The sequence below is a fragment of the Drosophila sechellia genome, chromosome 2L (assembly GCF_004382195.2).
Source record: "Drosophila sechellia strain sech25 chromosome 2L, ASM438219v1, whole genome shotgun sequence".
In the NCBI taxonomy this organism is placed as follows: Eukaryota; Metazoa; Arthropoda; class Insecta; order Diptera; family Drosophilidae; genus Drosophila; species Drosophila sechellia.
The window spans coordinates 8,258,590-8,276,957 of record NC_045949.1 but is presented as its reverse complement, the minus strand read 5'-3'; the positions used below and the strand labels follow the sequence as shown (position 1 = coordinate 8,276,957).

General features: G+C 42.9%; 2 protein-coding genes across 6 annotated transcripts; one reads left to right on the top strand and one right to left on the bottom strand.

Moving 5' to 3' along the window:
* The first annotated feature begins 89 nt into the window (after nt 1–89).
* LOC6611692 (protein gurken) lies at nt 90–2,619 on the top strand. Of its 2 annotated transcripts, none has more exons than XM_002036190.2 (4): nt 90–271; nt 419–678; nt 1,209–1,826; nt 1,956–2,619. In XM_002036190.2, exons 2-4 carry the CDS (start codon nt 609–611, stop codon nt 2,153–2,155), a joined length of 888 nt encoding a protein of 295 aa, XP_002036226.1. In that variant the 5' UTR covers nt 90–271; nt 419–608; the 3' UTR covers nt 2,156–2,619. The 2 variants fall into 2 exon arrangements, with proteins under 2 accessions (XP_002036226.1, XP_032575520.1); XM_032719629.1 differs by having other exon boundaries at nt 378–678.
* A 104-nt stretch (nt 2,620–2,723) lies between these two features.
* LOC6611691 (A-kinase anchor protein 200) lies at nt 2,724–17,997 on the bottom strand. Of its 4 annotated transcripts, XM_002036189.2 has the most exons (6): nt 17,850–17,996; nt 6,601–6,820; nt 6,143–6,538; nt 5,635–6,087; nt 4,231–5,376; nt 3,286–3,424 (listed from the first exon to the last, which is right to left on the bottom strand). In XM_002036189.2, the coding sequence occupies exons 2-6, from the start codon at nt 6,781–6,783 to the stop codon at nt 3,338–3,340; spliced, it is 2,265 nt and encodes a 754-aa protein (XP_002036225.1). In that variant the 5' UTR covers nt 6,784–6,820; nt 17,850–17,996; the 3' UTR covers nt 3,286–3,337. The 4 variants fall into 4 exon arrangements, with proteins under 4 accessions (XP_032575481.1, XP_002036225.1, XP_032575461.1 ...); XM_032719590.1 differs by lacking the exon at nt 4,231–5,376 and having other exon boundaries at nt 2,724–3,424; nt 17,850–17,994; XM_032719570.1 differs by having other exon boundaries at nt 4,231–6,087; nt 17,850–17,997.
* Nucleotides 17,998–18,368: the final 371 nt, after the last annotated feature.

The window sequence follows — 18,368 nt, the reverse complement described above, 5'->3', positions numbered from 1 at the left end:
GCTCACCGATCGATTTCATTCATGGCGCATGCCAATGCCGCCAATGCGGGGATGAGGTCCATCTGTTTCTCTGGCTCTGTTTTCCTCAGTCTCTTTTCCGACGTGCGCGCAACAAGACCTAAAATCAAAGTGGAGCAGAGAAGAGCCCGCTTCCCGCGCTTGCTGCTCTTTAGATTAACTAATTAATTACTTGCCCGACATATAAAATGATTCACGAGTCATTATAATAATAATAATGTCGAAGCCTTCTACAGGCCATATAGCAGCTCCAGTACGTCTAAAATTATCTATAAAAAGCTTTTGGATCACCAATTTTGAATGCTATTTCTTTTTCTTTTCTTTTTTTTTTGTTTCGTGTGTGTGCGTTCGTGCGACAGAAAATGTGGAGGCGCTAAAATGTTCTATTTTTATTTTGCAGTAAAATCCACAAGGAGATGCAAGTGTGTAGTATGTTTCAGCTTCTGTTGCGACGCCAAATTGCATTTGCGGCCAGCACGCCGCTCGATCCCTCGATCGTTTAGACCCCTTCATTGACTCAGTTTTCCTAGTGGTGGACAATCGGTCCACCCACCCAATATTTTTCGGAGCGCCACCCCAAGCGTTTTCCAATGATGCAAATCCCATTTACTCGGATTTTCAAAGTAATTTTCGTGCTCTCAACAATTGTCGCCGTCACAGGTACGTACATAATATCCACCTGATTTTTAGATTCCAATATAACGGCCAGTATTGCCAGGCTCTTCTACAAAAATAGCTATTTCTAGCGTCGAAAAATAAAATGGAAAACAGCTAAAACAAATCATAAAATATTTGCAGTGCTGATTTTATACTTGTTATGCTAAACCACTAAAACTTCGTTGAAAACTGTACAATTCTGTATTAGCTTTCTATTACAAATTGGTGGATAAGAAAGTATAATCTAAATGAAGTAAGCTTCAGATAATAGATATGTGAATTACTCTTGAAGATTTTTTTGAGTTGTATTTAATTGTTTTTATGAACAAACTTTGCTTTCTTAATAATTAAAAAAATAAGTAATTATAATGCCATAGGGCGACATTTTATCATCATTTCAAAAATTGCCGCACTAAAAACTGAAAGCTTTTTGTACTTCAACTTGAGCTTTACAACGTTGTTTATTAAGTATCTTTGCGTTCACTGAAAATGTCCTTTTTTCTTAAACGCACACCTTCTACTGTATTCTGCAGATTGTTGTTCGAGCCGAATCTTACTTCTCCGAGAGCATACGCTGAAAATTGTGCAGCATCAGCACAGTCACATGCATGAGCATGCGCACGAGCTGCAGCAGCAGATCCAGGAGACTGCGGTTGAGTTGCTCAATCGCCTGGAGCTGCAGCGCAAGCAACTGGAGGCTTCGGCCCAGGAGGAGGCAGATCAACTGCATCCCGATACGGATCCCAATCCGGACTCCGGCGACCAACTGCCAAACGCAGACGATTCCATTGCTGCGGATCCGGAACAGGATTGGGTTATTCTCGGATCCAGTACCGACACCTGGTTGGCCAGCGAAAGCAGCACACCAATCACTGATTCCGAGACAGTGACAACACCCGAAACCGTTACGCACACCGGAGAACCGCCACCTGACCCCAGCTCGTCCAGTACGCCAGACTCCACGACGCCCAACCCGAACGACAAGGAGACAGAGATTCAGATGCTGCCCTGCAGCGAAGCTTACAATACTAGCTTTTGCCTGAACGGCGGCCACTGCTTCCAGCATCCGATGGTGAACAACACAGTCTTCCATTCCTGCCTCTGCGTTAACGACTACGATGGAGAGCGGTGCGCCTACAAGAGCTGGAATGGTAGGTAGTCTAGCATAGCCATCCATTCATAGAAGTCTCCTCTTCCTTTGTTGTATGGAACGGATGGAACTAACGATATCTATTAGTCCCCAGTACTTGGTAACTAAATGAACTCGTTCATCATTGCAGGTGACTACATCTATTCGCCTCCAACAGCGCAGCGGAAGGTCCGAATGGCGCACATCGTCTTCTCCTTTCCCGTACTCCTCATGCTGTCGTCGCTCTACGTTCTCTTCGCAGCCGTTTTCATGCTCCGCAATGTGCCGGATTATCGCCGGAAGCAGCAGCAACTACACCTGCACAAGCAGCGCTTTTTTGTCAGATGCTGATTTAGATTTGATTTGGAAACAATTTGGTTTCACCTATATAAGCCTCCTCTTTGTTGGATGGCAAATTCTTGTTGACCATATTTCTTTACGTTGCGCAGCGTAAAATTAACGCTTTAATTTATTGAATACATTTAGTGTACTTAGTAGGATTTTCTATTTAGTTGCAAAAGACGCACAGTTAGTAATTGCTTTTCTTTATCATTTCTTAGTTTCGTTTGTTTCGCTTTTGAAGCTTTCGTTGGAGCTTTTGTAGTTTGTTTGTAGTAACATTTTGTTACGTTAAATTAACCATTACGAAATATTAAGAATGTACTTAGAACATAATCTTAGCGCTTACTCCAGTTACCAGGACAAGTGATTATTTTCGTAACACTCTGTTACATTGTGTATATTGTAAAGGAAAACTATTTTGGTAGTGTATTAAAGAAGAGGATTGGGACTCGACTCGAAACAGAATTAAAACATTCAAAACATTGTTTCCTTTCTGCGGTTCATCGTATCTCGTATCTCGTTTCTATCTCTCTCGTTTTTTTTCAGCCGGCGGATATGAGTGAAGCACGCTTTTGGGTTTTATATTTTATAATATATATTTTATCCAATATTTCGTCCAAAAATTCTTTACAAATTTCTTCGAACTTACAGTTAAATGTATAGTAGAAATTATTCAAAAAATTCTCCTCACTTTCATCATTTCATCGTATATGATTTGTTGATTCTTTCACTATCAAGATCATCAATATTAGAATGGTATGTATGCGCATGTGTGGTGGATGTGTGTGCTTGATGGGTGATGGATGTGTTTTTGGGGACTTAACCCGATCTGGAATTGAGAGGCATCAATAAAAAACAATTGATGCCTGCGCGTGGGTGGTGTTTGAGTGGGGTGTGGTGGTGGTTGGTTGCAGTGGTTGCATTGGTGGCGTGGATGGTGGTGTCGCGTGTAACTCGGACTTTTGCTTGCGTATATCTTGGATTAGGGATATGAAGTTCGTACAAAAATTATTTAAAATATGTAAATGTTTAAAAATGTATTTTTACTTGTTTTTTGTTTTGTTTTGTTTTTATCTCGTTTATCTTGTAATTGTTTGTTGTTTTACGTTGCGTTCTTTTGTTGTTGCTTGTATCGTTTGTTGTTTTGTTTTTAATAATATGTAATATTATATATAATAATTATGAGTAGGATTATTCGCATGTAACGGGCAGTTGTTCCTGTGTTGTAACGTCTGCCGCGGCGGCATTCTTCTCCTTCAGATCCTTGGCGAGATCCACCTGTGAACAAACAATTGAGATTATTAGTTGTTTATCTGATCAAGGCTTTTGTTTTGTGTGTCGCATAAAAAAGATTAAAAACTAAAAGCACAACAACAACAATTAAGGGGAAAGAAAGTTCGCGACAATGACAAAGGCAATCGTCGGCGCAAAAACAAAACGAAATAGTATACAAAATAATGTATTTAATAATAAGCGATTTGCGAATTGTGCGTGTGTGTGTGTAGTGTTTTCAACATTAAGGTACAGTTGTGTATTTATGGTCTTTGGTTTTAGTGAGAGCCAAGAGTTACGACAGCCAAACAAATATTGGGTTAGGACAGAGCGGTATAAATGGATTGGGGTTTGAATAATTTTCTGTTTTCTAAATTTGTATTTTGGTGTGCATGTGTGGAGGATTAGGATGAATGCGTTTTAGGTTGTGTTTATGGACTTGGTATCTTGCGGTTAATACAATGCAGTCTCTATCCTCGGTTTAGTATTACGTACTTCATTCGCTTTATGTCACCAAAAAAATCATGCAATCCCCGAGCAATTCAATCAACATCAATCAATGTACCAAACACTAACGAACTACGTATTAACAACTACGGCAACAAGCGCGCTACCAGCAGCAGAATATCTGATGCCATTTGAATGGGAAACACACACAGAGTGGAGAAAGCAGAAGAAGCACGCCCAGGACATAGCTCCATGCCCACCAAATGGAGCGGCAGATGCAAGAATGGTTATATGGTGTGTTGAAGTCGATGTGTTTTGAAGACTTGAGGTTGCAGTTTTAAGAATCACTGCCAGTTGCTATTCACCTTGTTGTTGCTCTCGCCCTCCTGTTCTGCGGGTCTCACATCCAACTCTACCAGCAGATCGTCGCCTGCTTTGGTAATCGGAGCATCCAGATCGCTAATGATGTTTTCAACCAGGTCGATTTCATTCTCCTTATCGTTATCGCTATGCGCCTCCTCGGAAATAACTTGCTGGTCTGATGTCTCTTGTTCGGTGGTTTCCTCAACAGCTGCTGGCTGTTCTTGGAGGATTTCATCCTGATTTTCGATTACAGCCTGCTCGTCGCACACTGAAGAAGATTCAGCAACGTTGGAGCTGATGCTAACGGTTTCTTTCTCAACTTCGAAATCTACAGATTCTGTAACAGCAACCTCATCGCTTACGGCCGCCGGATCAATGGGATCTGGAACTGGGTAGGACTCTTTTTCGTCGGGTGTATCTTGATCCTCAATAGGTTTCTGGACTTCATCAGGAGTAGGAGAAGGAGCCGGTACTTCATCGTTTTGAACTGGTAAAACTTCCTCAACCACAACAGTGGAGCTGGTTTCCTCAATTGTTTCAGGAACAGAATCCACCTTGGCCTTCTCCACTTGTTTCTCTTGTTCGGTGACAATTTCTGCTGCCTGTTCGGTGATTTCAGCCACTATGCTGATTGCCTGCTGTTCGATCTCATCGGTCTTCACGTTGTTTACTTCGGGAACGTTAGGGGTAACCTGCTGCTCCTCGATAACATCCTCGGACAGCACAAATGCGGAGACACGAGACGGAGGCGGGGATTTGGGCAATGGAGGTGGCGGACTGCTGCTTCTCGTCTCCACAATAACGGACTCGGATTCAATTTCGGAAACTTCAGTTTTCACTTCAGAAACTTCTGGTACGGATTCCGTATCAGCTTCAGACACATCGGCTACGGACTTGGCTTCAACTTCGGGAATATCTACAAGAGGTTCAATTTTAACTTGGGAAACCTCAGCCACGGGTTCAATGGGGGAAATGGAAACGGGGACTTCGACTTCGGTGGACACAGGAGCAACAACCACGAATCCCTCGGCCTCCGCCTCAGTCTCCGTTTCGGCTTCAAGTTCGCTGCTAACCGCCTTGATGATCGCTGCCACAACTTCCTCTTCCGCTTGGCTGGGGGTCACTGTTTCAATCACTTCACTGCTGGCCTGCGTGTGGGAGGTGGGAAGGATCGTGTTTGTTGTTTTGGTTAGGATTGTTTGGGTCTGAACTAACTCTGCGGCTGCTACAACGGTCTCGGTCACAGTGCTTGTGCAAGTTCTTTCTGTATCTGTACTTATTGTTTTTAGTGCAGTGTTCTCTGTGATTTCGGTTGTTTTTGTTTTTGTTGTTGTTGTACTTGTATTTACAGTGAAGTTTTTGCTGTTGTGTTGTGTGGTGCTGTCTGTTCTTGTGTGGTTGTTTACCTCAATTTGCTGTCCCTTCTCGATCTCCGTGGCCACGGGAGTGGGCGGGGGCGTGGTGGTGCCATTGGTGCCATTCTGGTGTGGCTGCTCGTCATCAACGTTGCTCGGAATGTTGTCAGCGACAGGTGCTGTCTCGGTCACTGGGGACTCGGCCAGTCCATTGCTTGATCCGTTGGTCAGCGCCTCTCCGGCTCCATGTCCATTGGTCACCACTTCGGGCTCTGGCTGGCTCTCTTTCACGGGAACTTCTTCGGTGGCAGTGGTGTTCGACTCGGTGGCAGTGACTGTGGCTGGTTCCTCGGCGGGCTTGGGCTTCGCCGCTTCCTCAACTGTTGAAGGTGCTGGCGCCGCCTTTTCGGCTTCTCCGTTGGCCTGTTTCTCCTGCTCGGTCGCTGATCCATTTTCGGCGGGCTTCTCATCCTTGGACGCCGGCTCGCTGGTTGCAGTGGCAGTCTGATAACATTTAGAGATGTTAAATAAAATTCATCTAGTTCGAGTATCAACTTACCTCAGCTGGCTTTTCAGCCTCGCCATTTGTAGCCAACGATGGTTCTGCGGGGGCTGCATCCCCAGCTGGAGCAGCCTCTGCCTCGGCCGTCGTTGGCGACGTTGTGCCAGAGGTGGGCGACGTAGCCTCCTCCGACTTGGCCGGTTTCTGTTTGTCCTTCTTGCCGAAGGAGATGCTTCGGAAGGACCACTTCTTCTTGACCTTGTCCTTCTTGGACTTGGACTTAATGCTTTCGTCTGCCAGCGGGGTGATATCCTCACCAGCAGCAGCCTCCTTCGGAGAACCCTCCTCGCTCTTGGGCGTCTCAGCGACCGCATCGCCACCCTCAGCGACTGCGGCACTCTTTTCGGTGGTCAGATCTTTGTCGTTCTCAGAATGCTCCTCAGTTTCCTTTTTCTATTGACGAAAATTATACATCAATCATGAGCCAAACACATTTGAGGATATGACTTGCTTACCTCTACCGCCGCCGCTTCATCACCACCCTCTTTGGGCGTGGCAGCGTCTCCGTTCACAGCCGGCGCGTCCGTCTTCTGATCCACATCGATTTTCTCCACCTTGCCGGCGACCTCATCGCCCTCTCCGACCTTCTTGGGATCGGTGGTGATGTCGATTGAACGTTTGCTCTGAGCTTTACCCATTTTTTCCTGCTGATCCTCCTTTAGTCGCTAGTGTAAACTGAAAGCAAATGAAGCGAGTAATTAGTTTAAATGTGAAGCATTGTAGAGTGGAAAATGGCACAAGTGCGGCGGCGATTTATATTTTTAGATAGTGTTTCTCCTATTTTTTGCGATTGACATTTTCACAGAGACGCACTCTAGATCTTTCAATGCAATTCGATGACCTCATTAAGGATTGCCGATTACATCCACCACTTATAAGGCTTATCAAATAGGCTAGACGATGAAGAAAACAATTGCGATACGCTAATAGAATTCATTCATAAATACACCGTTTACTTAAATAAATATTTTTAAATAAATTTGCCAATGAGTTTAATAAAAGATTCACACAAAATTTTTTTAAAAAAATATCTCTAAATTATTAATTATAATTTCAATAAAATTTATTCAACTATCGTCTCCAATTACCCAATAAATACTGTAACGAGACGGCCGTAATCGTCAACAATTTCAGCGCCTCAAATGATTCATCGACTCTTGAATGTTTTTCATTATACTGGGAAGTTTGTATGAAACAACGAAACAGACACTGCACCAAAGAAAAGAGAAATGGGGAGGAGGGTTTTTTTTTTTAGAGTGCAATGCGTCATGTTCAAGCAAAATCGAATTACACACACAACATTTTTGCCAGAGTGAATGAAACAGAAACCGTAGCAAAGAACCGACACATTTTTCGGCCGTAAGAAGTTTTTGCATTTTTAGGGGTTGTAAGTGGGAAATAAAACGGGGAAGGTGTTGTGTGTGCTCGTGTGCAGCTAAAAAATGGCGGCAAAGACACACACACACACACACATCAAACCAAACCCGACCCACACAGACAACAAAGGCAAAAGAGCAGCTGTTCCGACGGCTTTCTCTAGACCCGGTGAATCAACAGCCTCCCACATCCGACCCATCCACATGCCTGCCCGCCCCATCGTCCAATTCCACTTCCACTTTTAACAGAAGCACACGCACCACCGGCACGTGGTGCGCCATATGCAAATTAAGAATTCTCCGGGAATCCATCAGTGACTCATTAGCTTCAATTTATTATTGCCTAGTTAGTTGGACGTGAGTCAAGATGTGGACGAGGCAGGAAGCAAAATATTACCGATGTGAATGATTCCCCAACTGATAGCTGCAAATTAAAACGTTCTGACATTGGAGTTTCGCCGAAGAGCTTTGACTCACTTGCGATGTCTAAGGCGTTGTCAACTAAACAAAGGTGTGAGCAATATGTCCATTACCTTTATCAAATACGAAGTATAAATTTATAACAAATAACAAGAACAGCTTGAGTACACAAGCCCTTAGGGTTTGTAATTCTGATTAGAAATAAAACAAAAAGCTTTAAATTTGCACCGAAAGCAAACAATCGTGCACTCGGCACAAATACATCATATCAATTTAAATACGTAACAAGAAAAGAGACCTCAAGTTTCAAGACTCTGTGGGTTCAACGAACCCAGTGAAGCAATTAATATGAGACAACCCGACACAATACCATACGTATACCATACAATACCGGGCCAACTGAAGCTCCTCGGTTATGTATTTCGATCGGAGTGATAGCGCAGCGAGCCACATATCTCCGATGGGCAAAGAATGAGGCTATTAATTCCTGGCCTATGTCTATCCAAACCGGATGAGTAATGGCCGAAATATGCCGAAATACTCCCCCATTGTGCCCACTGAATTTAGTCATAGAAGGTAAGGTAATAACATAAAAGCGCAAGTAAACTGGCGCGCATGACGCATCAAGGAAAAGGACATCGGAAGAGCGAGAGAGAGAGAGAGAGAGAGCAGAGCGTGAGTGAGTAAGAGCCGAAGGACTCGAGAGCGCGAGGGTTGCCGGCATTTGGCAGGGAACTACAACAATAATAACATTAGCGGGTCTGGTCATTGCACGTTGCCATGCCAACATAGCAACAACTGTTGTTCCTCCCTCTTTCACTTCCCCTTTATCGTCATCGTCCCCCATCCTCGTCCTCTGCCCACAACCCCCTGCGGTGGGGCGTGTGAAAATAATTGAGTGCGGTCCAACGTTTATTCGATGCATTAGGACACACATGTACAGGGTTGCCAGATCAGCGCGAAAATTCATCCTTTCTGTGAGAAACTTGAAAAACTATTGGAAAGCAAGCACTTTCTTTAACTTTTTCTTTACTTCATAAATTATAGCAAATGTCTTATGTTCTCAAGTGAAGTGCACTTGAATGTCTAAAATTCGAATTAGAAAAGCACCACTGAATTTTTCCCCATTTGATTTAGGAGGCGGGTAGTTTTAAGGTTAGGGAGTAAAGTGACTCAAGGGTGGAAGACCGGCTAAATGTGTAATCTATGAAAATGACTTAATGGGCGACAACAACGACAGTTTTCGGTGCCTTTGTGTCTTCGTTTTTTATTAGTTTAATTCAATTAGACATGGCATTTGACATTTGGATCCCGATCCCTTGCCCCTTGAGCTGTCGCGCCGATGGACGACGACAAAGGAAAACGCAGAGCAGAGCTCGCAGCTCACAAAACAGCAGCCGCAGTCTATAAATAAAAGCGCATTTATCAACAATGGAGTGTGTTCGAAAATAAAATAAAAGAAGCAACAGCACAAAGAGGCGTGAGTGTGAGCTTCAATTCGTTCCCATTCCCATTCCCTCTGCCTTTCGGACGCAGCCGCCTGTCAATTTTGACACTCCAAGCTGTTGTGTATCACTTTGCTGCTCCTGCATTCCATTCTTCTGCGAATAGTGCTGACGAAAGAAATTCAGCTGAGTAATATGGGTAAACAAAGTTGAGAAAATATACTGGATTATATCATATTTAAACAGTTCCCCTATCATAAAACTAACTGACCAGCGGTGGGATTAAAACTAGGGTTTCTATTCATCTAACTTCTAAGACAATTAGATTTGATAGCCAACTGATTTTGGAATATAGCTAAAAATAGCCAAGCCGACATGACAGCTCAGTCGCCTCCTTCCAACGCTATCTATCCATCTGGCCATCTCATTCTCGCCTGCCGGCGAGGGAGCGATGAGACGTTTTGATACGTAAATTAAATTGATTGTGCTGGAATGTGTCGGCTGAGTGACCGTCTGAATGTCTAGCCGGTCGGTCAAACAAATTAATGTGTGTGCGTTTGGGAGATGCTGGCCTGGCTTGTTAAAGCGCAGGCGCATAGCCACTATTCCCCATTCCCATTATCCGTTCTCCATTCCAATAAAACCATTTGCACTCCCTCCAAGATCAGTGGCAGTGTGGCATCATGATGTGTACATTGTTGTGCAATTAAAATTGAAAAGTTTCACCATTTGTTGTAGGGACAATGCCTGAGAGCAGAGTGCATGCGCACCAGCGCAATTGAACTTTTATAAACTAATCAAGAGAGATCGTTAATGGCATCGCTCACACACATCAAACATCCATCCATTCAATCCAATCCATCCATCCATCCAAGCGTCAGTCCGTCCAGCCATCCTCCTCTCAATTGAGTGGAAAGTTTCCCTCAATCAGGCTCAAGTAGACCCAAGTTTCGAGTGGGAGAACAATAAGACGGCGAGGCAGGAGCAGCAGAAGAAAGCGGAGTGCACTTTCGTTCCATTGTTGCCTTCGCTGCCGCTGATAAGCCACGCCTAAGCCGCAATCAGGCGATGCATTTGGCTTTATTGAGCGTATAGCATACATATACTGTACTGTGCAGTCGCAGTCCACTTTAATTGTCATCAAGAAACATTCTTGTTGTGGCCCCCACGCAAAAAGTATGTACACACACAAACGCACACCCACAATGCGGATGCAATCTTATAAAGATTATGATTCCCGAAAAGCGTGCGAAAGAAATGTATTCTTCCTGACAAATAATCGCTTGGTTTTGAAAGCAACGTTTATAGCATATATTTATTTACATTAAATGAATATAATAACTTTCAGTCTAGACGCAGTTGAAATATACTAATAGTTTGAATTTTGTATTATCACAATGATCAAGGTGCTATTTCTGCTTATCAAATCTTATTAATACACGCAAAATTCATACTCAATCGATTTCAATAATCAGAAAAGCTACGCAAAAATTAAAATAATTGAATGTTCCGTCTGGAAAACAAGTTTGCATGCAAATACCCCATGTATAACTCCACAATGACTTCTCGTGCTTTTTAGTCCGAATTGGGCCTTGTCAACGTTTTAGGCCAAACCACTAAGCCAAAAATATGCAAGAACCAGGAGGCAATAACGAAACCGAGAAGAGCAATGGGCCAGGCCACTATATCAAAACATTGACAACAAGCCGAGTGTCTCAAGTAACCACCGGATACAATTGTTGTTGCTGGGCGAGAGTGCTGTACTGGAGTTGTGGCATAATGAAAATGATACGATACGTAAAATGAATGCATTCCATAATTAGTAGCAAGCAACTACACACACTCCACTCCTCCTTTGCAGCACACATATCACACGCACAAGTTGACAAGACCCAAAGAAAAGAGAAAATATTTTTTTCAATTATCATTTCCGGTCAATTCGGAATGTTCTGTACGGACAGCGGACAACGGACAAGCTCCCTCACCAATTCTGTTTCGTGTGTCTTTACAATAATCACATTTGATATGCATACATTCACATGGCCAAAAATAAAATATAGAATCATTGTTAACGGTACCCAGAAACCTATTCTTCTATATCTGTATTAATAATGACGATAACACCAGAGGAACTCGTGTTTCGGCTGCGATTGGGAAATGGGTGGAGTTTAGTGTGCAGGAACACGGTTCTTCAATTGATAAATGCAGTGTTCGTAGGAAAACAAAGGAAAAGCGATATCAGCAAGTGATTCACTCAATGCGGGTGACTTTTAACAGCAAAAAAAAAGTCCCAAGATCGGGTGCTACGTGATTAATATATGTACCACCACCCATGTTTTAGCGAAACATTTCGCCCGAATTTAGGCATGTTTGGCCAGTCTCGGTGATCTTGGCAAACATTACCTGCCCCACGAAATAAGAACTTGCAGAGTGTACACATTGTGGAGACGTGCTCCAGTCAAGTTTTTCACAACATGACAGTAGATACAGATACGACCGGCTTATCTAGCCGGTTTTTATCATATCTTCAAGATATTCTCGTACTTTGCCACACACAAGCAAACATGCAAAGAATAAAGGAAAGAAGAAAGAATGGGGCATAGTGTGGGTATGGGGCATCGATCGTAAAATTAGACGCACTTGAAAATATCTTCTTCCTCTTGGCCTGCCATTCAAAAACTATCAAAACCGCCACACAATCGCCATCACACACACATATGTACGAAATATAATGAGGCACAAAACGCATAAAATCATCAGCAAGAACCGTAAAATTTTATGAGCTCGTTGAGAACGTCCGATATGTCTTTGTACGACCGTTCCTTCACTATTTACATATATGTATGTATGAATGTATGTATTGTATGTATGATGGCTAGAAACGTATGCCAACTTCTTTTTGCAAGGCGCAAAACCCGAAATGGCATACGAAATATGTTGCCGTGGGGCCGTATGCGTGTATGGTACTTGAAAATATTTCAACAATGTGTAATCTGGAAGACAAGTAGCAATGATGGAAGAACCCTAGTTTTTGTAGCGAAGAGAATAACACTTCAGGGCAAGAGATACGCTTTTAATGGAGGGATAGGTGCAACACTCAGATCTTTTCGTACTTTCTAATTCCGTTGGAAGTTATCTAACTGTGTTAAGCTTTAAAAAGCCATGACAATGTTATAGATATAGTTAAAGCTAATATGAATAGATAAGTTAATTTGCTTAACTTTCTTTTTCTGCCTGGAGTAGTTATCTAATTTTGATAACTTTTTTTAACTTCCTGATCGGGAACGATTTGGTATAGTATTTGTATTTGTATAAATTAAATATATATTGAATCCAAATTGGTGACTAAACTGAGCTGAGTAACGTCTGATTTCATGGATGCATGCACATTTTTTCTCAGTCTATCACACTTTGCCCATAACATAATATACCCTCCACACTCACCCATTACAGGGTATCAAATGAGCGCGCACTTAAATCAACTACGCTGTGGGTCGGTGTTGAAAATAATTACAATAAATATTTGAATATTCAAAGCTTGGGGGCTTCCTTTTTTCTTTATAGACAAGAAAGGGCGGAAAAGCGGGAATAAGCGAATAAGTGCCAATAAATTTGTCGCCTGCCCACGCAGAGTCACCTTCTTCTGCTTCTCCTTCTACTTTTTCATGGCTCAGTGAAAAAAGGATAAAAACGAAGACAAAGTAAATCGGAGGAAAGCAGCAACGAAAAAAGAACCAGAGCGCCCACTAAACCGGTTCACTTTTCTTCTCTTTTCCTGCTGCTCCAACTCTCTTCGCTGATTCTCTCGGTCTCCAATTTTCTCTCTCTCTCTCTCTCTCTCTCTCCCTCTCTATCGTTGCGGTTAATTAAAACTCCGAGAGGCGTGCGACAGTTGTAAGTTGTGTATTAAAAAGTGGTAACAACAACAAGTTAGCTAGCGTGGCCAATTAGCATTCATTTTCCGCAAAGAGCAGCCGCGGCACACAGCCTTTCTGATTAGAAATTCACAGTGGGCACTCGAAGTGTGTCTGTTGTAAACGGATCCTCTTTGATTTTATACATAATTCATTAGACCCTTTTGGTGCTGCGTTAGCTGCCCCATTCTTTGATTTCCGGTACTTACAATTTTTGCGAACTGCGCGGGTGGTCTCTTTCTATCTCTCTTAACTGGGTGAAAACTAACTGTGGTAACTGTGCAATTAACTAGTGAGAGTAATAGTTTAGTCGTTTGGCACTCCGCGTCTTTTAGCTTGTTTTATTTGTGTGTGCAGGCTGGAATTAAATCCCCACGAGAACCGTTAAAGTCGAGCGAAAAACGATGACTGAGAGAGCGAGTCGCGATCAATGGCAGCAGAAACTTCTCATGCAGCCCGCAGCGACTGCGACGTCAGCGTCGGCAGAGGCAGCGACGTCAGCCGGAAGCAGAGGAGTCGAAAAAAAAAGCAGCAAAGAAATGCGGGCATACTCACACATACACACTTACTGACCGTCAGCTGCCGATAAAGATAAAGGCGTGCTCATGGTGCCCCCCTCCACCACCTCTTAAACCTTCCCTTCCCCACCCTCACCCTACCCATTTTCCATCTGATTCTTCTTCCTCTTCTCACTCCTTAGTCAATAACAAACTAATGAGCCTTGGCGGCGTCGATGCGTATGCTTTATTGCTTTATTTTGCTGCCATTCACACAATGACCCCACATGCAACAGCGAAAGCAACAAAAACAGAGGCAAGCGCAGGCAGCGGGAATAAACAATATGCAAAGGGGGAGCCTCGCACAAGCACACACACACACACGCACAGCGAGACAAAATTAAGAGAAAGAGAAGGCGTGAAGAATCACCGAAATACCAAAATATGTGGTGTAACAGTCAACGGGACTCTTGTATTGTTATTTAATTATCGCCCTCGAATGGGAAAGTAATTGAGTATCGGGGAACGGGATTGCATTTCGTGGGGGTACTCCACACTCCAATTCAAGATAAATCTCAGCTGTGGTCGCGGCGTTAATGGAACTGACTCCTGTTGGAAGTGGTTCCCATAAAGCTACGATCAAATGCAATAGATTCAATCCAATCAGGTTCGGAAAATGCTTACAGAGAAATTATACATCAAATTAAACATACATTAAGTTTATAAGCACAGCTATGAATTCAATCTTTACCATCTACATAAATTCACACTAACCAACACTGGCATGGATACAATTTGTAATTTGTGAAATAATTGGTACTCGATGTTTTCGTACTTGTTTCGATTACTGTACCTCCGCGGACTGAGAACAAATAGTGGCTTTGATAAGAAGCGCAAAATAGGCAAATCAGAAAACCGCAGAAACGAAATCGAACGCCACCAAGAGCTCGAATTTGAATAAAATTCATGATCGGCGGGCGGAGTGGGGGATATGATGGAGATCGGATCGCATTGGATTCGACCAGAGCCGCTTATCTTCGCCTCGGACGCTTTTTGTTTATTTTGGTTTCTGGGGCCTACTGCGATTGATTTTTAGTGCGGACTGACTGACTACACATATTTTTCTATTTTCCACATTTCTGTTGATTTGGCATTAATAACAATGCCCATTCGGCACGCCAAATGCCTCCGAAAACAACAACAACACCTACAGCACAAATAAAATAATGTGCACCCCAGCAATTATGATAGTATGCCATACCGAATTCCTGCGGAATTAGTGGCCTCAAGTGGTCGAACCGAGGGCTATATCACTCGAAATGAAAATCAGCTCAATCTGCAAACGTTTTCCACTCACAGCACCCAGAAGCAGAACATCACAGCGGCAGCCTTCGAACATCTTTCACACAGATGTTTGCATATTAAATGAGAAATTCGCTCGCTTTCTGTGCCCACAATATATGTATGGTACATAGATACGGATGTATGGCAGCGGTGACAAGGGACCTCTCAACACTTTGGCTTACACACACCCATATACATACATATACATATATACGCAGCTACCCATGCTCCCCAATTGAGCTTCGGACTTTGAGCTTCATATGTTTAGCGCACAAATGCCCTGGCAGACGACCGGTGTCTCCGTTCTGCGAATCATTAGATCGTATGGGTTACTTCCAAAGTGACCATGCCTACTTACACACTCATTATTTCCAGGAAGTAGCTGCACCAGCATTGATATAAAATTACTATGTTGATAAACAAAAGCCCTGTACCTGGAATCATTCCAGTTGTAAACATTACATGCGTCAGTAAATTGTCGAAAATATGTTTTTCGTACATGCCACCTTTACTGCCCTAAGAAATTCTATAACCATATGTGAACCTCCTCTAACTTCTTAGAATATATCAAGTTTTGTTGTATTGTTATTCCGGAAAAGATTTCTGTTTATTTCCAAATGGTTCGCAGTTAAAGTTAAAACCTAATCGACAGCTTTAAGGCCAATTGTGCGATCGAGCATTGCTGGTTAACCGCGAATCGCACTTGACGAAACGGCATGTTTGCCACCAGTCCCTCCACTCCGTATCGCAATGCAATGTTTACTCGAGTTTGAGCAAACGTTGACAAATTCGCCAATAAAGGCGACAGCAAAAAGCATTATATGTATATACTCGTCCTCAGTGAACGACTGGCAAATATGTACACGAAATTCGAGCCGACTTCAAGGGAAAACCCGCCACAAATTCTATGGGGCGCCCTCCCTCTCCTCCTTGACAATAAACCAATTTCAAAGATACATTCATTCTGTTGCCGACCGCTACCTGAAATCGCAGCGAAATAATTCGATTTGCTCAAATATCGGGAGTGGTGGGGAAATTCAGAATGTAAACTCCATTCCTAATCAAATTTTCAAGACGCAAATTGATAAGATTTTCGGAAATATTTACAGTTCTGGCGCCAAAATTGGGTCACTGACAAATATATTTGGTCAGGTTAGAACAAAAGAAAACCAATCATATTCAAATAATAGATTTCAGTACAGCAATCATGAAATTTCACTTGTCAAACTGGGTTTTGTTCTCAAATGCGTTTTACGTTGAATTCCAAAACTTGTTCAACTTTAAAACTAATATAAGTAAAGTAGAAATATTTAATAATAAAAGTAATGAAAAAATATGATTGTGCCAAGAACGTGCATTTAAGATCCTTGACAGCGACTACTTAAATTTAAGGCATTAGCATTCAGCGTTGCAAGTAGTTAATAAAATTCTCTTAGCAGTAGTATAAATTGCAGTTGACAATCGAAAGTCTTGTGATTGCGCTTCTGCTTCTTCCTCCTCGGCCTCTGCCCACCCACTCCATTCGTAAAGGACTCACACATGCAGCGAGGCACGCACACAGGCACACTACGCCAGGCACGCAAGCACATACACCACACACACAAAGGCATGTAGGCGACGCCAGTTAGGGCGGTGGCTGTCTGCCCGTCTGCGATTGAGCGATTGAACGACTGAGTGAGTGACGGACTGACGGACGGACGAACTGACAAACCGACGCTGCAGAAAGTGCGACGCAGTTTTTCGCAACAAAAGTGTAGGAAAAACAAAAAGACGATCCTCCTCGTATCGATAATCTGAGTAAACCGAGACGCAAAAGGGAACGAAACATATACAAAGATCAAATGGCCACAGTGGGCACTCGCTATGTGCGTGCACCTTGCACAAGGATGTTTGGCCGAGAAGGTAGAAACAAACATGTTGGCAAGTGTAATCAGGCGTACAATGCAAACAAAGAGGAGACAACGACAATGAACCAGAAGTCAAGGCGAAGCGATGGCACAAAGGACCAGAGCGATGAGCGGGCGAGGAGAAGGAAGGCGAGGCACAAAAAGGAGAGAGCGCTCGATTGAGCCCGAGAGACAGAGAGAGAGCGAGACGGATACGGATAGAAAGCCACACCGGCATGGTGTTTGCCTCTGCCGCCGTCACTGCCTGCGCTACTGCTGCGGACGCCGACGTGGTGGCAACGCCGACGCATTGAAGGCGGCACACCCAAAAATTTTGTAAAAAGGCAACTACTCCAAAGTGGCGAAATTCGAATGATGTGTTTTGCGGGGGCGGGGTTAATGACAAAGAAAGTTCTCCTCAAATGCATAAAACTCCATTTAAAGATCTCTTTTAGTCTTCGCTTCTCCCATTCTTCACCGTTCACGCACACTAAGCCGCCTTCCATGGCGTCCTTTTTCCTGCCTGTGTGTGTGCGTCGGCGGGCGTCTCTTTTACAAACACTTGTGCCTCAAATACAGTTACCATTTTTTAAACCAGTTAGTAACTTTTCATCGAAAACTCTTTGTCTCCTTTTCAATCACAATTCCTTTAAACAAACGCGAAATTCAAAGCGGGTATAGAGAATTTCAAAAGTAGCACCACTCACGCACACACACACACGCAAGCCGTCTGCCTGCTTGGCTTTGGTTTCTTTTTCATTTATTTTTTTTTTTAAATTAACTCCTTTATTTTCTGATCTTATGACTTAAAGTGCAATTTACCTGGCTCGATTCTCTCGGTTTCGGTTTAAAAACACACGCACTTGCTTCTTTATTTGCTTTGCGATTCTACACTGGCAGCAGCTCTTTTTGCCTGCTTTCCGTTTCGGTTTCTTTTCTCCTTCTTGTTGCGCGCTCCACAAATAAAAATGTCCGCTCGGGTCTGGTATTTACGTCGCGTTAGGGTGTTTTCGCTGTTAGAACGCGTTAGTTCTTCGGGTCTAGTTATAGTGCTGTCCACAAAGTTAATTTTCCGCCAAATGGTTAACCATACTATCTATATCATTAAAATGCCGTAACTTAAGAATTGTATTAACAATTATATTTGTTGACATCTGATCCCACTTTATTACTTGTTATTTGCAGTAATAATTTGCAGAAAAGTACAAATTACCAAGAGAGAAAACTTATATTATTAAGATGACTTAAACTGAGCCAACTTTTATTTTTTTTTCATTCTGTAAGTGCAATTACTTGTAATTTATCCGTTGGTTTCTTTAAAAACTCTTTCTTGTAAGTCTT

What these genes read in the sequence shown, in the direction of transcription:
- LOC6611692 (XM_002036190.2), top strand. Translation starts at nt 609, where the DNA reads ATGATGCAAATCCCATTTACTCGGATTTTCAAAGTAATTTTCGTGCTC. An exon ending in AACAATTGTCGCCGTCACAG is followed by an intron (nt 679 to 1,208) that starts GTACGTACATAA and finishes TGTATTCTGCAG; the next exon opens with ATTGTTGTTCGAGCCGAATC. An exon ending in CGCCTACAAGAGCTGGAATG is followed by an intron (nt 1,827 to 1,955) that starts GTAGGTAGTCTA and finishes TCATCATTGCAG; the next exon opens with GTGACTACATCTATTCGCCT.
- LOC6611691 (XM_032719570.1), bottom strand. Translation starts at nt 6,783, where the DNA reads ATGGGTAAAGCTCAGAGCAAACGTTCAATCGACATCACCACCGATCCC. An exon ending in AGGCTGAAAAGCCAGCTGAG is followed by an intron (nt 6,088 to 6,142) that starts GTAAGTTGATAC and finishes AAATGTTATCAG; the next exon opens with ACTGCCACTGCAACCAGCGA. An exon ending in AGGGCGAGAGCAACAACAAG is followed by an intron (nt 3,425 to 4,230) that starts GTGAATAGCAAC and finishes GTTTGTTCACAG; the next exon opens with GTGGATCTCGCCAAGGATCT.